Here is a 26,189-nt window from a genome sequence, read left to right as displayed (position 1 = left end):
ATTTGAGAAGTGTCTTCTCACCGATGCACTGAGGAAGTGGGGTCCACATTCCATTAATACATGTAATTGACTTGTGTCCAATCATTGTAAATTCTTCTTCGCAATTGAACTGTACTGAATCTCCATGGTGATAGGGAGGGGCGGAAGACTCAACAATAGAGCCATAATCAAGTTCAGGTATATTTCCACATGTACTCTCCACTTCTGTGAAAATTTCACGAAAATATGTTTATTTACAAAATGCAATTTATGTGTTTATATGAATATAGTGTTGATTTATGTTTACATATTAATATTTTATATACATTACCAATACACGTAGGCAAGTCTGTCCATTGGCCATCAACACATTGAATTTTATTAAAACCCTTCATCAGAAATCTAGTATCGCAAACATATTCCACCAAATCATTGTGTTCATAGATTTCTTTATGTGTTCCTTTAATTTCCCCATTGAGGAGTTGAGGAGGTGGAGTGCACTGTCTTGTTTGCTCTACAAGAGAAATACTGTGTAAATTACAGTTAAATTATCTATTTTACAACTTAAAAATCCATAAAATAGAGAGGTTTTAAAAATTAATTTATATAATTTATAACATAATTTATTATAGCCTTCTTAAACAATGGTGTTTACACCAGAAACATATTTCCCAGTTCTATTACTTACACTGAATGAGTGTACTGGAAGTATACTTAAACCCAGAAAATATGTTTAATAATCTATATATTCTAAAATTGTATGCAAACCAATTAATATATGTGGTTGTGTAAATTAGAGCAATATTCATATTCCATGGAAACATTTTATCAAAACTGTTTGAAAAAATGCCATCATTTGAGGCAAGCATTTGATCAAGATGTTATGACTTTGATTGAACCACCCATGTCATTGAATTGACTGTAAGTTGCTTGAATGTTGTTTAGACACTCAATGAAACTTGAGGTAAGGTCCCTGCTATACAAAGTGTCCAATATTATCGGTGGGTCTGTAGGCAAAAGGAGAAATAACAAAAGAAGTGTGAGACATCATATATATATCTATGGATACTTCCACTACATATTTCAAGAAACAATTGGAGATTAATTGCTTAAATAAGGAAGTCTGATGTAGCTACCCCTCAACACATGCCCTGGCTTAATTCACTAGATTATAGACATGCTCAAAGCCAACAGAAAATTAAGAGGGAAAAAGAAAGGTTGATACCCAAATCCTAATTCTTGTTTTAGTGATTGTAAGATAGATATTCACCTTTACATGTTGGAAGATTAGGAGACCATCCGAAGTGGTAACACTGAACTGAATCTGGTCCAACTCTCTTAAGTCTTTGTCTGCAGGAGAATTTCAACATGTCTCCAACATTATATTTGTCCTTTCTGGGCTCAGGAACTAAGTATTCTTCTACTTCTGGAACCTTGCATTCTATTTCTATAAAAAAGGTCAAATAATTTAGTGAGTATATATAATTAATCATCACCAAAGGAAACTGTATATGTGTCTTGTAAAAATGAGGCGCTAGGTACTGCATATACAGAGGGGCATGAGATGAATCCTCCTCCTTGAAAAATATTACATATTAGGTTTCATACACCTTCTAAATTCACAGGGGACTCAGAAATATTAAGGCATTGAATAGCAATATATGCATCCTGAAAATGTGTTTGTAAGGTCAACTTGCTTATACTGGATCTGATTTTATAAGTGACATTTGTTTATAAATATAATGTGATATTGTTTTGTACTCTCAAAACATAAAAATATTCTCTCACATTAAAAAAAGTGTTGCTACAATTTTAAAATTGCACTCAAATAAGAATTGGTATTTTCGTTTAATGTAAATATAATTGGAGAACCAGAACACACACAAGGCATTTCTAATGTGGTTTAAAGAAACTATCAAAATTGCTTAATTTATATCATATTAATTATATTAGTAAAGAAATCAAACTGAATCATAAAATGAAACATGAAACAAAATAAAGAAACATGTTCAAGGCCACATAACTAGGCATATTCTAGGTGTCCTGAATATTTATGTAATATACAACTATCTATTCTTATTAAATCTAAAATTTATACCATCTATTAATAAGTTGTTGATCATTCTGATTCAAATTAGGAATATGTAAAATTATCCCTGCAAATTTGCCAAGTTTGTGACATTTGTGACATTCGTCACATTCCTAAATATTATAAAAAATGCATTTTTCTTATTTGGAACCCTCCTATCTTGCTAATTAATTTATAAAATTACAAACTGGAATTTAAGTATTAGAATCATACTAAAAAGAAAAACAATCCTTTGACATATTAGAGCATTTGTAATTATTAAAACATTTTGCAGATGAGGAAGAGTGAACAAGCTTCAAATAAGCTTGGCTGTTGCCCTAAGATACATGTTTAGTCAATGATGAAATTTAGTAAATGATGGAATTGGAATTGACCAGGCTGACTCCACAGGATTCACTTATACTTCCTTATCCTTTCATCATTTTCTTCTCTCCACGTCTATGAGAACAGTCATTCCAAAATGTTTTCTTCTTCCGGTTCTCTGGGTCCTCATTTTTTCCATCTACTTTGCCACTTACTCTTCTTCTGCCCAACATCTAAACGTTGGAATGCTTCAGGGCTCAGTCTTGAGCTCTCTTCTCTTTTTATTCTGTATTCTTTTCCAGTTTGATATCATCATTTATTTGGGTGATAATTCCAAATATGTATCTCTTAGCTAGACATATATATTTAACTCTGTAGTTCACATAAGCAACTTTGATTGTCCACGGGCAGCTCAACCATAATGTGCTCAAGTCAAAAGTTGTGATGTTCCTCCCAAAGTGCTCTTTGTTCTGTCAACACCACCTTACAAAAAGGCATTGCCACTTACCTGCTTACTTTGAAAAAAATTTAAAACAAGCATGTGAATCCCTTGATTATTACTCCCTCTTGCATCCAGTTGTGTTTTCTACCAACGAACTAGATCGCGAATGTGGTCTGCATCTCATTGGCTATCACCCTATCCCAATCCCCACACTTACTCGCCCTACATAAACTGCTGAATCTTTTCCCCGCCACAAGCACAACTTATGGAAAAAAAAAAACTTTTCAAAAAATCTAAATAAATATTCTTTCTTTCCTTAAGACTTCTTTATGGCTTTTTATCAATCATAAACTTAATCTAAAGGCTGACATGCCTTGAAAATAAGCTGAATAATGCTTTCTTTGCCTCCTATCCAGCCTCAGTTCATAAAATTCTCCCACATCTTGAGTACAATCTGCTCACCCTGATATTTTGCAAATATTGTTTTGTTGTCAAAGTTTTGTACATACTGTTCCCTTGGTGTAGAACACTCTAAATCCATTCAAGTTTCCCTCAGATTCAAGTCCTACTCCTACTCCTGGAAAATAGTGAATGAGCAAATGCGAAAAAGATTCACGTAATAATAGTCCACAGAACTTGTCAAAGTCAGAAAAGAAAGATCTTTTGGGACCTGAAGAAATTAACACCCAAGGTAGGTGTAAAAGCAGAAACTCAGGAGCAAAATGGGTGAGGAAATTGTAAGAAGCTATAATTTTGGTTTTCTTACACCGTACACTAAAAGAACCCCGTTTTAAATAATATGAAAGCCTACATTTAGAGTAACAAGCACAATTGTACTTTACTTACAAATCTATCATGTGTGTGGCCCATAGGAAACATTAACGAACTGTGTTAAAGATAGATTATTGTCTTTGGGCTTTAAAACACCCGGTTCTCCCAGTTTGCATTAAATCAGGAGACACCTGATTTTAGTCATTATTTCTTAAAAATGACTTTAAATAATGCAAATTTGTTCGAAGAGGTACATTTTAAACACATTTTGTTAATTTTGTTAATCCTGAAAAAAAGAATACCTGAAAAAATAGCACTTACTGTAACATTCTGGTTGATGAGACCAACCGTCCTCACCACACACTATGGAACCTGTGCGGCCATCTTTGCTTTCAAATCCTTCAAGGCATTCATAGTCCAACTTGTCATTGAGGTTAAACCATGTGCCATTACTTTTGATTCTGGCATTCTCCAATACGGGAATGTCACAAGATTCTAATGCAAAATAGAATCGAAGGTTTCATTTGTAATATTATTTAGTGGAGAATGTAATTATGTCTCATCCCAAGGAGGTAAAAAAAGCTTTATCAATTAGTATGCGCTAAGAAATTAGTATCATATTGAAAGAATCTAAGAATACCAATGATAAATCATTGTCTTGAAAAAGTTACTAAAAATGAAAAAAATATATTGCTACATAGCATTTTTCTTATCATGTAAACACTGAAAAATCTGTTCTTTTTTTTTACGATTTCCAGATTATTATTTCTGGAACTGTACACCAGGTATTAAAGTACAACAAATACAAGATAATGCTAAAAAAAAATCAGTGTTTAGGTACAAATATTAAAATCAATGCAACAATAGCAACTTCCTCTTGAACATGTGATACTAAAATGTGTTGTGATTATCACTAATTAATCTCATACAGGGTACTTATTTCAAACTGGGGCAATTGTAATTACTGTTCATCTAAGAGGAGTTTAAATATCTACTGTATTTAACAATAAAACTAATAGTTTCCTCCTTTTAGTGAAAAAATTAAGAACTTTTTAAAAAACATAGTAATGTCAATATTTTTATAAATTATTTCAAATTCCATTTGTAGACAATGTGCTTTGAAACTCTGGGCAAACAGTCTCCTTGGTGATCAGGTTAATTCATTAGTTTACATTCAAATTTGAAATATTCACTAGAGATTTTGGTTAAATTAAATAATACCACTATGCTCTATTAGATCTGACATTCTCAAATATTTATGACCCTCCATTCTAAAAATTAAAAAGGAAACAAGTGCACAATTCTTTGACCCAATTGTACGCACTTTAGTATTGTTTAAACAGTACTCTACGTCCTTCAAGTAAATTCAGCAGTTGACCATGACAAGAGGAAAACTGAACATTTAAAAAGCGACCATGGAAAAGATGTAGTACGACTAACAAAAGTTAAGTATTGCTATAATCACAGCACCAGTTACACTTCTAAATGAATCTACTGTACTCTTCAAATTCCCTGTACATGAAAGATACACCAGCCAACATGCAACAATTCACCATGGATTTTTGGTTTGTTCATGAGAAAATAATGCAGCAAAAGAAAAAAAACATTTATCACAGTTTGTCATAAGAATTGTGCTTACTGTTTGATAATAAAGGTATTATTGTTTTTTCATAAAATTGCAAATCAGTAATTTTCATACTCTCAAATGCAATTCTTCTAATAAACAGTAACAAATTCTCTGTTAAGATGCTTAACCGGAGGTAAAAAAATCCCCCAGTAAACCCAGCATTCAAAAGAAAATTCAATAAATAGCTATTTTATATAGATAAAGTCATAGTGGTACAATTTATGGATGTCACATCAAGCATGCACAAAAATGGTATTATACATGGTGGAAGCAGTCAGAAAATACTGAATTAGATCTAAAAATATATTAGGAATTTACATATATATGTACAAAAATCTTGCAAATTATTGCCTCATTTTAATAAGGAATTAAAAATAAATGTTGCCAGCTAGTTAGTGCTCTCTAAGAGGCTAAACTCAGATTGACATTTAAAAAATCTCTTAAACTAGCTGGAATTTATTTTTCTCTCATATCATTTTCTGGCTTGTGGTCAAAAATCTTTATTTAAATAACTAAAGTGTCCATTCAACTTGCTGATAATCAAAACTTTAGATAAGAAACACTGTTTACCTCTTAGATCCATCTTATATCAAGGTCCTAGCAATGCATAGATAAACTGATTATGTTACTATGTCAGCTACTGAGAATGGGCACGTTCATTTACGTGCAACAGGTATTAACATTGTCATCTTTGTGTAAATTACTTTATACAAACCAGCCACTGTAAATCCAGAGTGAAAGATCAAAGTTATAACAATGGAACATTATGGCCAGTGTCTTACTAAATTATAGTAGGTATACTGATTTCTAACAGAAGAAATAAGGTTCAAAGTTTAGCACAACACCACAGCAATAAGAAGCTCATAACTTGGATAAAAATATCTGAAAGCAACACAGAGCCCAGGCTACGCATTATTTACTGTGTGCATACAGGAATGCTAGACTTGAGATGTATAAATTAGAGACTGATTTTAAGTTATTAATTTAACTACTTTTGTTCACTGTGCTAAACTAAATTTTATAGAAAATATGCTACTGCATAAAAGCTTCAAAGCAATCTTCATTAAAATGCTGAAAAGAAAAATAAGAATACACATCATCCAAAAGTAAGGATGTCATTGCAGTTCACAGTTTGTATATTAAGTACCCTCCCTTTCCATCACTACTAAGGTCACTACAACCTATCTATGCATCAGCACAACCTTGAAGTGACTTATTTTTACAAATATGAGCAATGCAGCCAAACATTTAAGGTTTTTTTGGTTTTGTTTTGTTTTTTAAAGATTTTTAATTTATTTGACAGAGAGAGAGACAGCCAATGAGAGAGGGAACACAAGTAGGGGGAGTGGGAGAGGAAGAAGCAGGCTTCCAGCAGAGGAGCCTGGTGTGGGGCTCAATCCCGGAGCGCCAGGATCACGCCCTGAGCCGAAGCCAGACGCTTAACGACTGAGCCACCCAGGCGCCCCCAAACATTTAAGTTTTTTGCAAAGCAAGACAACTTGTAGAAGTTGAAAATTAAGACGATGCATGACAACAACAAAGCAAAATTCTGTTTTAACTGAACTATAAAAGCAAAGCTTATTACATCCTAATACCATATTACATATTGTTTGAAGTCACCTTTTAAATTAAAGATGCATATCTACAGAGCAAAAATGAAAAATTTATTCTCAGAACACATTTCTCAATGATACTTATGTGTTTATCCCATGCTTGTAATAAAATAGGCCATTACAGGTGTATCATACTTTTTCTAGCAAAGCTGAATAGCATCTTGTGAATTAACATGCCAAACTCATTAGCAGTGTGACAAATATTCCAGATTTGTTGAATAAGATTAGTTTTCAACAATGCAAGTAAATTTTTAAATATTCTATAAAACTCTACAACATAATAATTTCTAAAGCTGATATGCTGATTTTCTTTCTCAAATATATTCCTAATGCCTGTGTATTCTTTTAAACTTACTAATATTGAATAGAGAGATAATTCTATTGTTTATAATTTGTTATAAGGAAGTAAAGTGTTAAAAGTCTCAATTTTTGCTAACACAATACTAGAAGGATGTTAATAAAGGTTGAAATAATTCATGTCATATGTTATACTGTGGTATGTAGCCAGCTACCTTAAAGCTTTAAACAACAAAGTAAGACTCTACTAGCAAAAAAAAAAAAAAAAAAAAAAAGATAGAGAGAGAGAGAGAGAGATGTTCTCTTCCATAATAAGAGTGTTTTAATGGATAACTGATTACAATTTAGTGTAAAGTGAATTTGATGTGGGAACAACTGTTATCATTTTTTTCCATGGCTAGTGCCTGTAGTAAGTATGAAATCGAAAAAAATAAGGAAATGAATTCAGTAGAAATGGATATTCAAATATCCACTTTATTTAAAGTGAATTTGCTAAATATCAGTTCAAAATATCACTGTGTAGCTTTGGAGTATAAGATAAACGGAACAAACTGTTCTTAGAAAATCTTCATAAATATCTAAGGATAGGAAATCTTTCAACACAGCTGCATTTGGTACTACCTAGAAGCATTTCTGTCTCCACTAACTAGATGTTTATGAAGATTTCCCAAGGGAGAGGATTTTATAGAAGTGGACCTACCCTGGATTAGCAAACATGTAAATTCTGCAGATTAAATTAAAATTATGCACTATGGACCCAGATCTTCACTTAAAAACATAACTTTTATGTCTAGGAACAAAGACTCTGACACAAACGTTTAATCACCTAAAAGCAGGTACAATATGCACAAAGATGTCAACCAAAAATAAATGAGTTTATAGGAGAATACACATAAGGCTCCTTATCTAGTTTCCAAATCACGGGCTTTTTAATTTAATTTAATTTAATTTAATTTAATTTTATTTTATTTTATTATTTTATTTTATTTATTTTATTTATTTATTCATTCATTTAATCACAGGTTGTTTTGAAGTGGAAGAAAACTTAAACTGAAAGATGGACTGATATTCCAGCCTACAAGTTATTAATCTTAGTAGTAAAAAAATTATATATTTTTTCATTTATCTCTTCAAATGGGAACCACATCAGCCCCTCCCTCCAGAGAAGAATAAGTTAAAGTAAACTCGTGCACAACGATCATCAGGATAATGAATATGAACATAGAATTACTCACTAATACAGGTGGGTTGAGGTGACCATCCACTTTCCAGACACGTAATTGATCCTGAAGTTTTACCATTTGGTGTTACATATCCTGATTTACACTGATATTGTGTTTGTTTATTCAAGGGATATGCAAATTCATATTCAGAAAAAAATCCATTTTCAATTGTTGTCTCTGATTTTAAACATCTTTCTGAAAGGGAGAAAGTATAAGGAAAAGATAAGCACATAAGAAAGATAAGCATATAAATAAATATTTTTTTACAGACTCAAATAATATAACAATATAAAAAATAAGGAGTCATTTATAAATGAAAACCCAGAAAAATCCAAATCAACCAAATTCTTGTGACAGAGAAAAAAAGCTATGTGTTTCCGAAGATATTAAATCAAGATAGTTCATTAAAATTTTTTTGGAATGAGGAAGGAATATATAGAATACTCAGAATCCCTTCTAGGAAATTACTAGAAATTTGTTTGTCTAATGGATCTGGAATCCTACAGCATGCCAGAACTCTACTGGCAAAGGATCTTTTCCAGGCACCTGTTTTAAATATTGCATACGTAGGATCTCTTTAGCAACACCAACATTCAGTTAACTAATTGGGGTATCTCAGATCAGGTGATGATCTCAGACCATCTGCCACCATAGCTACTACAACTTTGAGAATTTGAAATGTTTGTCATCATAACTGGATGCTTAAAACCATGTGGCTACATTAGTTCAATGAATATGACAAGATCAACACATTACATTGATTCATCTTCTTTTTTTAATGTTTTTATTATATTATATTATATTATATTTTATTTTATTTTATTTTATTTTATTTTATTTTATTTTATTTTATTTTATTTTATTTTATTTTATTTTATTATATTATGTTAGTCACCATACAGTACATCCCTGGTTTCCAAAAAAAGTTCGATGACTCATTAGTTGCGTATAACACCCAGTGCATTATGCAATACTTGCCCTCCTTACTACCCATCACTGGTCTATCCCATTCCCCCACCCCCCTCCCATCTGAGGCCCTCAGTTTGTTTCTCATAGTCCATAGTCTCTCATGCTTCCTTCCCCTTTCTTTATCCCTTTCTTCCCCTACCGATCTTCCTAGTTCTTATGTTCCGTAGATGAGAGAAATCATATAATTGTCTTTCTCTGCTTGACTTATTTCACTTAGCATTATCTCCTCCAGTGCCGTCCATGTTGCAGCAAATGTTGAGAATTTGTTCTTTCTGATAGCTGAGTAATATTCCATTGTATATATGGACCACATCTTCTTTTTTTTTTTTTTTTTTTTAAGATTTTTTATTTATTTATTTATTTGACAGAGATAGAGACAGCCAGCGAGAGAGGGAACACAAGCAGGGGGAGTGGGAGAGGAAGAAGCAGGCTCATAGCGGAGGAGCCTGATGTGGGGCTCGATCCCGGAACACCAGGATCACGCCCTGAGCCGAAGGCAGACGCTTTAACCGCTGTGCCACCCAGGCGCCCCTGGACCACATCTTCTTAATCCAGTCATCTGTTGAAGGACATCTCGGCTCCTTCCATGATTTGGCTATTGTGGACAATGCTGCTATGAACATTGGGGTGCATATGGCCTTTCTCTTCACTACGTCTGTATCTTTGGGGTAAATACCCAGTAGTGCAATGGCTGGATCATAGGGTAGCTCAATTTTTAACTTTTTAAGGGACCTCCACACTGTTTTCCAGAGTGGCTGTACCAACTTGCATTCCCACCAACAATGTAGGAGGGATCCCCTTTCTCCACATCCTCTCCAACAATTGTTGTTTCTTGCCTTGTCAATTTTTGCCATTCTAACTGGCGTAAGGTGGTATCTTAGTGTGGTTTTGATTTGAATTTCCTTGATGGCTAATGATTTTGAACATTTTTTCATGTGTCTGTTAGCCATTTGTACATTCATTCATCTTCTAAGACCAAAATGATGATACTCAAATTATGTACAACTTAACTTGAGACAATAAAAGAAGACTTCTGTCAGTTGCCAGGTCTCTTCACAAAATTCAGCTTTATTTATTGACTAACCTGTGGATAAAGAAGACATCAAAGGAGAAATCATGAAGCATATATTTTTCATAATTTTATTTTATTTCATAATTTTATTTCTCAATTTTATTCCTTCCCTTGGGGCACCTAGTAGACTAGACATGGGATACTTGGAATATTAAACACTGAGGAGATGGTGTTACTTTAATCTTTTTTAGAAAAAGACATTAAAGTGGCACCTGGGTGGCTCAGTCGATTGAGCATCTGATTCTTGTTCTCAGCTCAGGTCTTGATCTCAGGGCTGTGAGTTCAAGCCCCATGTTGGTTTCCATGCTAGGCATCGATCCTATTTAATAAATGAATGAATGAATAAATAGACATTAAGTCTTTTGAATTGAATGATAAGAAAAACATTTTAAATAAAATTTTGTGAGATGATACTAAAGTAGTGCTAGAGGGAAATTTTACGGTTGTATAGATAAAGTAGAAAAGAATAGACTGCATATCAACTCATTGTTTCTGCTTTCAGAAGTTAGAAAAAAAAAGGCAAAGAAAACCCAACATGTGCATAAATTTGAAAAACAGACTGTTGTTAGGGAGATGGTGGAATAGGGTTTTTTATTATTCTCTATTTGATTTCTTTCTGCTCTAACCTTTATTACTTTCCCCCTTCTAACTTTGGACTTGGTTTTTCTAGTTCCTTGAGGCATAAATTTAGGTTGTTTATATAGGATCTTCTATTTTAATGTAGGCATTTGTCACTAAAAACTTCCCTCTTCCCACTGCTTTTGCAGCATCTGTAAATTTTGTTACATTGTGTTTTTGTTTTCATTTGTCTCAAGATATTTTTAAAAATTCTCTTGCACTTTCTTCTTTGACCCAGTTGTTGTTTGAGAGTGTGCTGTTTTCTTTCCATGTATTTGTGATTTTTCCCATTCTTTTTGCTGCTACTGATTTCTAGTTTTACTCCATTGTGCTTGAAAAGGATGCTGTATAGAATCTTTCATGTGCAGTTGAGGAGAATGTACTCTTCCACTGTTGGGTGGAAAATTCCATATCTATCTATTAGGTCCCTTTTGTTTATACTGTTGTTCAAATCTAGAGCTTCTTTCTTGAATTTCTGTCTGGGTGTTCTATCCATTATTCAAAGTGGGGTATTGAAGTCTCCTGATATTATTGTCCTGCTGTCAATTTCTCCTCTTTAGATCTGTCAATATTTGCTTTATATATTTAGGAGTTCCAATGTTGGATCCACTTATGTTGAAAATAGGGACTGAATGTTTCCCTAATCTGGGGAAGGAAATAGACATACAGATCCAGGAAACCTACAGAGTTGCAAATAAGATGAACTCAAAGAAACCCACACCAATGCACATTGTGGTTAAACTGTCAAAAGTTAAAGACAGGGAGAGAATCTCAAAGGCAGCAAGAAAAAAACAACTTGCTACACAGATAGATTAAAATGTTTCCCAGACAAGCAAAATCTAAAGAAGTTAATCACCACCAGACCAGCATTATAAGAACTGTTAAAGGGAATTCTTTAAGTTGAGGTAAAAGGGTGCTAATTATTAACAGGAAAACATATAAATGTATAAATCTCATTGGTAAAGACAAATATATGCTAAAATTCAGAATACTCTATGTTGTAAGGGCTGATCACTTATAAAGTTAGTAAGGAGGTTAAAGAGACAAAAGAAGTAAAAATAAACATAACTATGATAATTTATTAAAGGATATAGAAAACATGTACATTGTGACATCAAAAATATAAACATGGGGGAGTAAAACGCTAGAGCTTTATTTAGATCACAGTCAAAGTTAAGTTCTTTTTCAAGTTAAAGTAGACTGTTATAAATATAAGTTGTTTTATGTATGTCTTGTGGTAACCACAAAGCAAAAATCTTTGGTAGATGCACAGAAGTTAAAGACAAATGAATCTAAGCATGCTACTAAAGAAAATACTGAATCACGAAGGAATAAAACAAAACAAGAAGAAAGGACTGGAGGAAGTACAAAACAGTGGGAAAACAAATAACAAAATGGCAATAAGTACACATCTATCAATAACTACTTTATTTTTTAATAGTAATTTTTTATTATGTTATGTTAGTCACCATACAGTACATCCTTAGTTTTTGATGTAGTGTTCTCAACAAAGTACTGGCAAATTGAATCCAACAGTACATTAAAAGAATCATTCACACCCCAATGTTTATAGCAGCAATGTCCACAATAGCCCAAATATGGAAAAAGCTCAGATGTCCATCAACAGGTGAATGAATAACGATGTGGTATATATACATATATATATATACACACACACACACACACAATGGAATATTACTCAACCATCAAAAAATGAAATCTTACCATTTGCAAACACCTGGATGGAAATACAGGGTATTATGTTAAGCAAAACAAGCCAATCAGAGAGAGACAATTATATAATTTCACTCATATGTGAAATTTATGAAACAAAACAGAGATCATAGGGGTAGGGAGGGAAAATAAAATAAGACAAAATCACAGAGGGAGACAAACCATAGGAGACTCTTAACACTAGGAAACAAACAGATTTGTTGGAAGGGAAGTGGGTGGGATAATGGGATAACTGGGTGATGGGCATTAAGGAAGGCCCTTCATGTAATGAGCACTGGGGGCTATATGCAACTGATGAATCACTGAACTCTACCTCTGAAACTAATTATACACTAGAAGTTAATTAATTGAATTTAAATTTAAAAAAAGGAATCATTCCTCAAGATCAAGTGGGGTTTATTTTTGGGCTGCAAGGATGGTTCAATATTGGCAAATCAAACAACAGGATACACCACATTAATAAAATAAAGAATAAGAACCATATGATCCTCTCCATAGATGCAGAATAAGCATTTGACAAAGTACAGTACACTTTCTGGATAAAAAACCTCAACAATGTAGGGATAGAGAGAATGTATCTCAACATCATAAAGGCCAAATATGAAAGACCCACAGTTAATATAATTCTCAATGGGGAAAAACTGAGAGCTTTTCCTCTATCATCAGGAACAAGACAGGGATGTCCACATTCACCATAGTTATTCAACATAATAGTAGAAGTCCTAGCCTCAGCAATCAGACAACAAAAAGAAATAAAATGCATTCAAATTGGGAAGGAAAAAGTCAAACTTTTACTATTTGTAGATGACATGATACCCTTTGTAGAAACCCTCAAGACTCCACTAAAAAATTGGTAGAAATGATACAAGATTCAGCAAAATTGCAGGATACATAATCAACATACAGAAATCTCTTGGATTTCAATACACCAATGATGAAGTAGCAGAAAGAGAAATCAAAGAATCGATCCCATTTATAATTGCACCAAACCCATCTGATACCTAAAAATAAACCTAACCAAAGAGTTAAAAGATCTATACTCTGAAAACTATAGAATGCTGATGAAGGACCTGAAGATGAAACAAAAAAATGGAGAAACATTCCATGCTCATGGTTTGGGAAAACAAATATTGTTAAGATGTCTATACTACCCAAAGCAATCTACACATTTAATGCAATCCCTATCAAAATGCCACAAGCATTTTTCACAGAGCTAGAACAACCTATCCTAAGATTTGTATGAACCACAAAAGACCCCAAAAAGTCAAAGGAATGTTGAAAAAGCAAAGCAAAGCTGGAGACATCATGATTCCGGACGTCAAGCTATATTACAAAGCTGTAGTCATCCTTACAGTTTAGTACTGGCACAAAAACAGAGACACAGATCAATCAATGGAACAAAACAGAAAACCCAGAGATGGACCCACAACTATACGGTCAGCTAATCTTCGACAGAGCAGAAAAGAACATCCAATAGAAAACAAGACAGTCTCTTCAACAAATGGTGTTGGGAAATCTGGACAGCCACATGCAGAAGAATAAAACCGGACCACTTCCTTACACCACACACAAAAATAAATTCAAAATGGATGAAAGACCTAAATGTGGGACAGGAAACCCCCAAAATCCTAGTGGAGAACCCAGGCAGCAACCTCTTCGACCTCTTTAACCTAGCAACTTCTTACTAGTCACATCTCTGGAGGCAGCGGAAACAAAAGAAAAAATAACTATTGGGACTTTATCAAGATAAAAAGCTACTGCACAGTGAAGAAAACAATGAACAGAACTAAAAGGCAACACTTCAGAATGGGAAAAGATATTTGCAAATAACATATCTGATAAAAGGGTTAGCATCCAAAATATATAAAGAACTTATCAAACTCAACACCCAAAGAACAAATAATCCAGTTAAGAAATGGGCAGAAGATATGAATAGACATTTTGCCGAAGAAGACATACAGATGGCTACCAGACACCTAAAAAGATGCTCAAAATCACTCATTATCAGGGAAATACAAATCAAAACCACAATAAGCTATCACCTCACACCTGTCAGAATGGCTAAAATTAACAACACAGGAAACAGCAGGTGTTAGTGAGGATGTAGAGAAAGGGGAACCCTCTTACACTCTTGGTGGGAATGGAAACTGATGCAGCCACTGTGGAACACAGTACGGTTCCTCAAAAGGTTAAAAATAGAGCTACCCTACAACCCAGCAATTGCAATACTGAGTATTACCCCAAGAATACAGATGTAGTGAAATGAAGGGGCACTTGCACTCCAGTGTTCATAGCAGCAATGTCCACGATGGCCAAACTGTGGAAGGAACTGAGATGTCCTTCAACAGATGAATGGATAAAGAAGATGTGGTTCCATATACAATGGAACATTACTCAGCCATCAGAAAGGATGAATACCTACCATTTACATAGACCTGGATGGAACTGGAGGGTATTACACTAAGTGAAATACATCAATCAGAGAAAGACAATTATCATATAGTTTCACTAATATGTGGAATATAAGGAATATCACAGAGGATGATAGGGGAAGGGAGGGAAAACTGAATGGGAAGGACCCAGAGAGGGAGACAAACCATGAGAGACTCTGGACTCTGGGAAACAATTGAGGGTTACAGAGGGGAGGTAGGTGGGGGAATGGTGTAACTGGGTGATGGGCATTAAGGAGGGCACGTGATGTGATGAGCACTGGCTGTTACATGCAACTAATGAATCACTGAACACTACATCTGAAACTAATGATGTACTATATGTTGGCTAATTGAATTTAAATTAAAAAAAATAATGGCAAATTCAAAGATACTTATCACCATACATATTTATTTTTATTGCTAAACTCTTTTCATCACTTGGTTTTATTACAATGGTTTAACATTCCATTCTAGAATTTCTTTTTAAAAGGCAAGGGGCAAATAACTGAGCTAAATTCCATCATGGAACATATTCATTATGAAAATGTTTTACATTTCGTAGAAGCTCCATTAAAACTGTATTTTTCTGTAGTAAAAAACACCTGTGTGAGTTTTCATCACAGTTATTTTTCTTTGAAGTTTTAGCAAAATTTTAGCACATTTATGTTAGGAAACTTTTAATAAATAATTCTACAGTATAGGTGTGATTTTTGGAATTTAAGCAAACATACTTTCTGTCCACTAGATGGTGCCAATGCCCTATCATATAACAACACAACTCCTATCTCCCCGTATTTCAGGCCCCCAAAAGCCAGATTTTTTTTGCAGTTAGTTTTTAAATTTAGTGTTCATGTTCTCATGTGAAAATTTTATGCTTAATTACAGGCTAATATGTGTGTTTTTCAGTTTAGAAATTCAGATCCACTTTATAGCATTAAGATTACTGAAAAAATAAATTTCAGAAGTAGATGCCATACTGTGAATACAAAAATATTTTTCACTAGTGTATTAACATTTTAATAGAATTAGTTCCTATCCTATTAAGTTAATGCAAGGGAAGAGTAATAAAGTTTTTTTAAATCAATTAATTTATTCAATTTAAATTATTATTATTTTTTAAAGGATTTATTTATATGAGAGAGAGAGCACAGCACCCTGGCATGGGGTGGGGAAGGAAGAGATGGGGGGAAGTGGAGGGACTAGGGAAGAGGAAGAGAGTTTTAAACTGACTCTGCACTGAGCTCCAAACCCCACAGAGGCTTGATCTCAGGACCCTGAGATCATGACCTGAGCCCAAACCAAGACTAAGTCTCATAACCCCTGTGCCACCCAGGTGCCCCTAAATTATTTTGGCAAAAGTAACACATCTACGAAAAGAGTAGTCCATCCAGAAAACATTAGTCAACACACACACACACACACACACACACACACACACACACACAGGTTCAGCCCAGTAGTGAGCCTGAGGCAAATGTGTTTCCTCTGGGTTATATTTCAAGATAATTCTTGATTTCCCAAATTTAGTTAATTGCTTTTAACAACCAGATAGGAAAGACAGGATAGCTCTTTTTGACATCATCTTCCTCCCACCTTCTCACAATATGTACTGTGCATGCATGTTTACTGTAGTTCTCATGCTGATCACCCTTCTTACTTCAGGTGATTCTTAAGATTCTGGTGCTTTTTCCATGAACTTTAAAAGGCATCTCTTGGCTGAAGGAAATGGTATCACCACCCGCTACTCCATTTGTCCATCTCTCTACTGCCATCTCCAAAATCTTCGTTCTTATTGTTATCATTTGCCACCTTGACAAGGAAACACCCTGCTAACTAGTCTCCAAGCCTGTACCCCCCACAGGGCTACCCAGGAGATTTTGCAAAATTGGCCATGCCCTCCTGTGTTTAAAATTCTTTGGTGACTTTCCCCTTAACTTGTAAGGCATCCCAAACTCCTTACCTTGCCCTGGGAACCCCCTATCTGGCTCTTGCCATTCTCTCAGATACCATCTTGTCACCTCTACCACCTACTCATTGCGCCAAAGCCTCCCTGGCTTGTTCATATTTTGTCGAGCATCTCAAATGCATTTTTTTCCGTGAGGTCTTTTGGTTGTTTTCTCTCCTGGAACACTTGCACCGGAGACTTTTGGTGGTTGCCTTTGCCTCATCTTTCAGGTTCTGCTTAAATATTATTTCTTCAAAGTGACCCACTTAAGACCAGCCCAGCTAAAGGCTCTGTACCCCACTACCCCATCTCTGTTATTTTCCCTCAGCCCCTACTTTACTTCCTTCCCAACACAGTTCACGATTCATAATTATTTTTATGGTTACAAGGATTTCATCCATCCTGCCATCAAAATGTAAGCTCCTGGAGAATAACGACCATCCCCATCCTGTTTTACAGAATGGAGCGATTTTCATTAACGCTCAGATCCTCTAACCTCAAATTCACCTCCTGTCTACTTTTGTTCTAATCTTCAAGACGTGGAGCATTACCAGCTCATGTCATAACAAAATATTTAAATGATTCACTATCTTGTGTTCTAACACGAATTAGGCATATCTACAAAACGTGACTTGTGTTTGTCTGAATTGACCAAAAAAAGGTCAAGTTTTGTTAAACCGCATTCTCAAAAAAATTTTTTAAGTAGACATAAAGAGTTATTTCAGCCCATGTAGTCAAACTGTTGGCACGAATGTACAGCAACCACATTCGCTTGAATTAAATTCGTAGCTGTTGAAGAAACGGGGCAGAGGGCTTATTAATTAGGTAACATAAACTTTTTGAAAGCATACCAACATTTTAAGGGAAGCTTATGATTCTTTTTTTTTTTTGAATAGCATCTCTCTTTAGAAGTTCTAAGTTAATGAGTGAACTAAACATTCTTATATCTTACATATTATTTAGGTTTAAACAACAAATATTTTCATCTTATGTGTTTATGTAGTCATTTAAATGCCAGTTAAATTTTCTAAAAAAATTTTTAATAAAACACTACCTGGGTGAACTTTTTATTCTCCTGGACTGATTTTGCCATTTAAAGTTATTATGTCTATAAATAAGACTGTGAATGGATTTGGCTATCAGATAGGAATAGGATTCATTTTGCTTTTATTTGAGGGACATAAGCACAAAATTTTGGTTAAACTTCAAAACAAGTATTTAATAATCAACATTTACTCAATCATCAACTTAATTTTTCCAATGTCAAATTTTAAAGGGATATTATTAACATATATTGGAGAGCTATTTACTTGTTTTTAAAGTCAGTGTATCTATAAACTGCTATTTGAAAAGTATTCTTAGCCAAATGAAATAAATCATGATAAAATCATATGTTTAAGAAAACCTTAATCAAATGTGTACCAGATTGCTTAGGTAGACTGAGGTTGGTCTCTTCATACAATTACTCTATTTTTTCTAAAATTATTTTGGGAAAAAAAGAACAGGAGATACTACCTTTTACTAGCCAAATATTAAATTTAGTAGATATTAGAATATGTTATAACGCAAAATTAAAAAGCAATTTAGAAAAAATAAATCAAATGGACAAAATGGAAATAGCAAAAGTAGATATTTTATGTTAAATTTCTTTCCTAGCTTCTTATTGGTATGTATATATGCATATTAGTTCTATGTGCATATATATGATATGATCCAATTAGCTTTTCAAAATAAAAGGTATTCAGAGTATTTTACAAATAACATGAGAATAATGAAAGATATTTGGCAAATACTACATATATACCCCTATAAAGAAAATACCATTTGCAATTAAGCTTTTTTTTTATAATGATTTTTTATTATATTATGTTAGTCACCATACAGTACATCCCCAGTTTCCGATGTAAGGCTCGATGATTCATTAGTTGTGTATAACACCCAGTGCACCATGCAATATGTGCCCTCCTTACTACCCATCACCGGTCTATCCCATTCCCCCACCCCCCCTCCCCTCTGAGGCCCTCAGTTTGTTTCTCATAGTCCATAGTCTCTCATGTTTCATTTCCCCTTCTGATTACCCCCTCTTTCTTTATCCCTTTCTTCCCCTACCTATCATTCTAGTTCTTATGTTCCATAGATGAGAGAAATCATATGATAGTTGTCTTTCTCTGCTTGACTTATTTCACTTAGCATTATCTCCTCCAGTGCCGTCCATGTTGCAGCAAATGTTGAGAACTCGTTCTTTCTGATAGCTGAGTAATATTCCATTGTATATATGGACCACAACTTCTTAATCCAGTCATCTGGTGAAGGGCATCTCGGCTCCTTCCACAATTTAGCTATTGTGGACTGCAATTAAGTTTTTATTTTATTTTTTATTTCAATCTTTAAAAAAGATTTTATTTATTTATTTGTTTTGAGAGAGAGAGTGCATGCGTGCGCACGCGCGCGCACACACACACACACACACACAGGAGCGAGGAGAGAATCTCAAGCCTTCTGTGCTTACTGTGGAGCACTCTTCAGGGCTTGATCCTCTGACCCTGAGATCATGATCTGAGCTGAAATCAAGAGTTGGTTGCTTAACGACTGAACCACTCAGGTGCCCACAAATAAAGTTTTAAAAAATAACTCTTGAAAAAACAGAGATTATATTGCATTATTAAAGCACTTGAAGAAATAAAATTGTATTTTTGAAATTTAAAGGTATGATTACGCAATTTCTTCTTGCAATTTTAACAGGGTAAAGACCATGGAGAGAATTCCAGGATTACAAAAAGCCAACGGGAGAACTGGTAATAGCTATAAGAAGTCAGGCGAATATAAGGATGCCATAATTAGGCTTGAAACAAGTTACTGTCAGGATACAGTTTGAATACATCACTGAGATCAAGTTTCTTGGAATGTGTAGTGTTTGGGTCGCTAATACCTAGTGCCAATTATTGTTCAAGCCAAAATGGTAGCTTCTTAAAATAAATTGTTCATATATACCAACTGGTTGCTGTAAAAAGGAGCTAAGTCAGAGGGCGACATTAATTGAGGACCTTTAAAAACTTTGTAGCAGGAATGATTTAGCATCCGAATAATTCTCAGGACAATTCTTGAGGGTAAGTAATGAAAAAGAAAAAGAAGAAAAACAACACACACTATACCCAATTTCACGTGTAGCACTTGTGGAAATGCCATTGATGGAAGATCTAGAAACGTGGGAGGTGATTTCAAGCCTCCATTTTTACAGATCTACTGTTAGTCTTTTGTGTACCAATTGGTGTTTTCTCAGTCTTAAATGTCATTCTTACCTGGTTAACTCCTATTCAACCTTCAAAGCCTACCCAAGATGTCATCCCGACCCTGACCTATTTCCCTCTCTTCATTCCACCTCTTACAAATCAACTCCTCAACCCTATCCCACTCCATCCTCTCATTCCTATTTGAGTTTCTTGCCTCTTCTAAATGATTTGATAATCTCTCTTTTGCTTATCTCCATCACAATACTTTATATGATAAAATACAGTATGTTAATAAACTATAATAATCATTCCTTTTGTTTTTCCCACTAAACAGACTTTTGGAAAATGCTAGTCATAGGGCCTGGCACTTAACAGTCACTCAAGAAATGGTCATTGGGGGACGCCTGGGTGGCTCAGTCGATTAAATGTCTGCCTTGGGCTCCGGTCATGATCCCAGGGTCCTGAGATCCAGCCCTGGGTCGGGATCCCTGCTATCAGCAGGGAGCCAGCCTGCTTCTCCCTCAGCCTGCTGCTCCCCCTGCTTGTGCTTTCTCTATGTCTCTCTGACAAATAAATAAATCTTTTTAAAAAGATCATTGGATGAACAAAGAAACGAAAGAAAAAATGAATGGATGAATAGGGAACTCTCTTGGAGCCTTTCCATTACATCTGCAGATTATAGGCAACCTCTGGAAAGAGCACATGGATGGTAACAAATGTAAAAGATAAGACTTGGGAACAAATGGTTAGTGATCTTAAAGCTCTGTTGCATGAACTCAAGAAACTGATATCTGTACGTCTTGTCCATGTGTCCTAAGTTTGAATTTATGTTATAATTTTGAAGTCAGGAATCATTTTAGTCTAGTTCAAAAAATAAAAACTTTGGAGTCTAAAAGTGAAGGTTTCAGTAACCACTTTTCTGTTACATTTTTGGTCAACAAGGTTTGAGAAACTTGCTGCCAGTTAAAATGTCAAAACAAATAAAAGTGCTCTGTCAAATCTTTTTACCCCTTCCCTTCTGTTATTTTTGTGATTTTTTTCTGTTCCATTACTTTAATTTCTCTGAGCCATTTTTGTAAGGTTTCCTTACAATTTTAAGCTGAATTGTAACACCCCCCCCAATGACTTCATGTCCTTTTTATGCATCATATTCTGAAACTAGTTAAAGTTGTTAAACAGGTAAAGTGAGCACAGGAGAGATTGGTTGGCAAGAATCTCACAGGCCTGGGCAGGTGGGGGCTGGTGTGTGGGGTGAGCAGGGGGGGCATGGCTGGGAAGAAGGAAAAGTGCAAAGGCTGGTGAACAATCAGGGATTGAGCAAAGAAAAGTGGATCGATTTAGACTTTGGCTCAGGCCCTAGCAATCAAAGGCCAAAGACGAAGACTCTACTAATTTGTGTGTCATGTGGGAACTTACTTCTAGCTAAGAATAATTTCAGCAACACTTAGTAATTCAGTTCTAGTTGAACGTTATGTGCAGGCGGAAGAGTAGCATGTGCACTCTCCGGCTACGCCTGCACTTTAAATACAAGGCCTGCTTTGCCACAGCTCTCCCTCTCATGACATCCGGGCCAGCTGCTCTGACCCTTCTCATGGGCTTAAGGGCACACTTCCCCACCGGAACTCCCCTCCCCAGGAACCCCCCACGTCCCAGACATGCTGAGTCCAGCTCTTCACCCTCATTACCCTTTCTACCTTTCCTCACTAAAATTGCTACGGAGAAGCTATCAACTTAGAATAATTCACAGTGAACTGAGTGAATAATACTAGCTTTAACTCTTCTAAACTATTTATTCAGAGTGTTTGTCATCCCACATAAACTTCAGGTTTGTTGAATCTGGTTGTATCAACGTGTAAAACATTTTTGAAGAAGAGGGGATACTGAAGGCAAGTTGGGTCATTGCACAACTTTAAGTCACACCATAAAGGTAAACAGCACACAACTATCTCTGAAAATGTGGGGTTTTGGTGAAAGGAGAAGGAGAATTCTTATTTATGATATTGGGATTGAAACATAGAATTTTGGATTAAAAACCACTACCTCAAGTTTTCTGGATTAGATTGCTGTGTATTACATTCTCGTATATCTTCAGAGAAGAAGATATTTTATAATTAATTCTTATGATTTTTAATATCCGTTATTTTTTCCATTTTAAGGTTAATTCAAATTTGAAACCATCTTGTATTTCTGATAGAAGAGAAACTAGCTTTGATCTATAATATATTTTAAGTCCTGAAAGAACTTTTTTGTCCTTCAAACATCTAGAATTAGATAACACATATATCTCTCCACACAAAATAGCCAGTGTGTACTTGGACATGTTTCAGTAGGTTTTAATTTATTCACATTTATCAGCCAGGAATTTCTGGCCTGTGGCTAATTTCAAAGAGTATGTGGTATGTCTGAGGGACTGTTATTCTCAACTTTGTCCTGTAACTCTGACCAGATTCTTAGCAGCCTGTGAGGACTCCTGCAAACACAATGTTTTATAAGGCAGCAACTTATGTTTCTATACAATGGCAATGGGAATGCAGAGAGCCTATTGCATTAAAAAGGTACTAGTTTTAGTGAAGAGAAGGGCCATATGTACCCCAATGTTCATAGCAGCATTGTCCGCAATAGCTAAACTGTGGAAGGAGCCGAGAGGCCCTTCAACAGACGAATGGATAAAGAAGATGTGGTCCATAGATACAATGGAATATTACTCAGGCATCAGAAAGAATGATTATCCAATATTTGCAGCAACATGGAGGGGATTGGAGGAGATTATGCTAAGTGAAATAAGTCAAGCAGAGAAAGACAATTATCATATGGTTTCACTCACTTGTGGAACATGAGGAATAGCAGGGAGATCGGTAGGAGAAGGAAGGGAAGAATGAAGGGGGGGGTAAACAAAAGGGGGAATGAACCACGAGAGACTGTGACCTCTGGGAAACAAACTGAGGGTTTCAGAGGGGAGGGGGTGGGGGATTGGGCTAGGCTGGTGATGGGTATTAAGGAGGGCACATATTGCATGGTGCACTGGGTGTTATATGCAAATAATGAATCATGGAACATTACATCAAAAACTAAGGATATACTATATGGTGACTAACATAATAAAAATTTTTAAAAATAAATATAAAAAAAATAAAAAGGTACTAGTTGGTCTCTGAGAAACTTGGGCCAATAAATTTTTCCTATCGGCTGTTATTCTTCTTTAGTGGTGAGTAGCATTTTTTGAGGAATGGTCACTTTACACAGAGCAGAGGCCATTTATGAAATGCTGTTAAAACGTCAAGCCTGGTTGAATAAAGCCGATTGTGATAGTATTCAAACCAGTGTTCCACCGGCAGAAAGCGATATCACATTTAAACACATTTTGATGAAATACAAAATACAGATGGAATGAGTCAGCTGGAATCAATTATGTAAGGAGTTTAAATCGCTATGATTTAATTTTTATTACATATTTTGTAGCACCCAATTTTAATATTTTAAATTCCACTTTGTAATCTCTTAAACAGTTTAATTAAACTTGGCCTCAATTCTTGAGTTTGAAACATGAACTAGAAATAAAACAAATCTTCCTTACGTGACAAATGATATCCACATAAAGCCTCAGCAAAAGTAAGTAAATATTGGACACTGAAAGTACTCCCGTTAAAGAAATGACAAAAACACTATGAAAGGAAAAAGATGTTTGCGGGGTGCCTGGGTGGCTCAGTGGGTTAAGTATCTGCCTTTAGCTCAGGTCATGATCCCAGAGTCCTGGGATCGAGTCCCACATTGGGCTCCTTGCTTAGCCGGGAGCCTGCTTCTCCCTCTCCCTTTGCCTGTCCCCCTGCTTATGCTCTCTCTTCCTCTCTGTTTGTCAAATGAATAAATAAAATCTTAACAACAAAAGAAAAAGATGTTTGCTGCTATTGGTAACATTAACAGGGTTCTGGAACTCTGCCAATACGATAATATTTTACTTTTGAATACTAAGTAGAATATTTTTGTGTGCAGGGAAATGATGGAATACCTAGTTTAAAAGGTGGTTGTATACAAGGTTTCCAAGCTAAAAATCAAGGAGTAGCATATTAGAATGCAAAACTGAAAAAAGGCTCTATCCTAGAAAATAATTGAACACATTTGAATAAACCTTACAAAAATGATTAAAGGATATAATGAAAGAGATATCTACCTTTATTTTCTGGATTGAAAGACGCTCAAGGAGAGAGATTTTGTGTTCTTTGCTAACATTCCTCAATGCTTAGAGGCTGACATGAAGTAAGCACTCAATCAAAACTTGTTGACTTAGTGAAAAGTTTGGAAATTTATGAATGATAGGTAACTGATTTGGTTTAAAAATGTCAGTCAAATATTATTACATAACCAGTTACCTATTATGAATTGGAAATCACATTTCCTCCAAAGAAACTTTTTAATCTATTGAGCAGTAGTGTTAGAATTACATTTAATATACATCTAGTAATTGTCTTACTGATACCAGAAAGAAAACTTCTCCATTCATATTCGCTACTCCTAAAGACTGCTCTTCTAGAATATGTCTCAAATACACCACAGGAAAAAACCCTTTTGAATAACTTAGATGTTACAAACATTGCATGTTCATTTTTTTTCAAATTTGTGTGATATTTTCATTCTAATGATACAAGTAATGCTTCCTTGTCTCCAAGACTTCTAAGGCTGTGGCTATGTCAATTGTAAATGATAAATGGAATTTTCTTTAGAGAGAGTTAACATCTATATCTGAAATAAATCCAAACATTAGATGATTTGAAGGCTTCTATTGTCTAATTTCTGTTCTGCTTCTATATATGTTCACATGTTTCTTAATACTTTCACACAAAACATTTTGGTGAAAATTCTAAGCAAAAAAAAAATTATGAATATTTCAGGTGAATTTATTATGATATATTATAGTTCTTAAAATACTTATTAAAACATTTTTTGAGGGGCACCTAGGTGGCTCAGATGGTTAAGTGTCTGCCTTTGGCTCAGGTCATGAGATCTAGGTCTGGGGATGGAGCCCCATGAGGGTGGGGTGGGGAGGGTTCCAGCTCAGTGGGGAGTCTGCTTCTCCCTATCCCTCTGCCCCTCCCCCTGCTTGTGCTCTCTCTGTTTCTCTTTCTCTCTTAAAGTAATAAATAAAATCTTTAGAAAAAAATCATTTTTTGAAATTTTACATTAAATAAAATCATGATAAATCGTCACATCATTTAAATAAACTACTTTCAATATAATAAAAAATCATTATTAAAAAAATAAATAAACTACTTTCATTTTTAAAAACTTAACAATGTCAAAAGCCACTCACACACCAAGCTACAGAACAGTAATTAAATCACATTTTCTAGACTAAATTCCTATTACTGCGAAAAGCATATCAGCAAATGTTTTAGAATATAGAAAAAAGTCTTCCTTTTTTTTACTCTTACCTTCTGCAACACAAACAGTCCACAGTATAAGCCAAACGATCTCCCTTGGAAATCTCATTTTGAGGATCTTTTAGGAGTACATTTAATAGCTGACAGTGCTGACACTATGTCAAGTTCTCTTGCTCTAAGAAATGTGATTAGCGCAGGAAAGCACTTGCTCAAAGGAAACGGAAACACAGCTGGGGAATTAAAGGGAGCACTGGATGCCCCGCCCATCAGAAACTTGCAAAGTAAAAAAAATCAGCCTCAAGCCCCAGCATTGCCAGAGTTTGACTCTGATTCTCCCTGCGTTCCCACTGAATGTTAATGCTGTGACCTGCTTTTGATTTGCTTTTATAAACCCACGCGTGTTCTCCGCTGGAGCACGTTCAAGTTCTTGGATCCTCTGGATTTCATAAACCCTCCAACGATAAAATAGT

The 26,189-nt window shown here is 34.9% G+C and overlaps 1 protein-coding gene across 1 annotated transcript in view; it reads right to left on the bottom strand.

The window, feature by feature from the left end:
• LOC123785638 (complement factor H-like) overlaps positions 1-25,979 on the bottom strand; it is a 51,357-nt gene extending 25,378 nt beyond the window's left edge. Inside the window, 6 exon segments of the mRNA XM_087856503.1 lie at positions 22-204; positions 311-493; positions 1,250-1,426; positions 3,906-4,079; positions 8,357-8,539; positions 25,771-25,979. Of these exon segments, the coding sequence (XP_087712629.1) occupies positions 22-204; positions 311-493; positions 1,250-1,426; positions 3,906-4,079; positions 8,357-8,539; positions 25,771-25,828 (958 nt within the window). The 5' untranslated portion in view covers positions 25,829-25,979.
• Between the last annotated feature and the right edge of the window lie 210 nt (positions 25,980-26,189).

Source organism: Ursus americanus, chromosome 2, assembly GCF_024610735.1.
Source record: "Ursus americanus isolate L20-20 chromosome 2, mUrsAme1.1.p, whole genome shotgun sequence".
Lineage (NCBI taxonomy): Eukaryota > Metazoa > Chordata > Mammalia > Carnivora > Ursidae > Ursus > Ursus americanus.
This window is presented reverse-complemented; position numbering and strand designations above follow the sequence as displayed.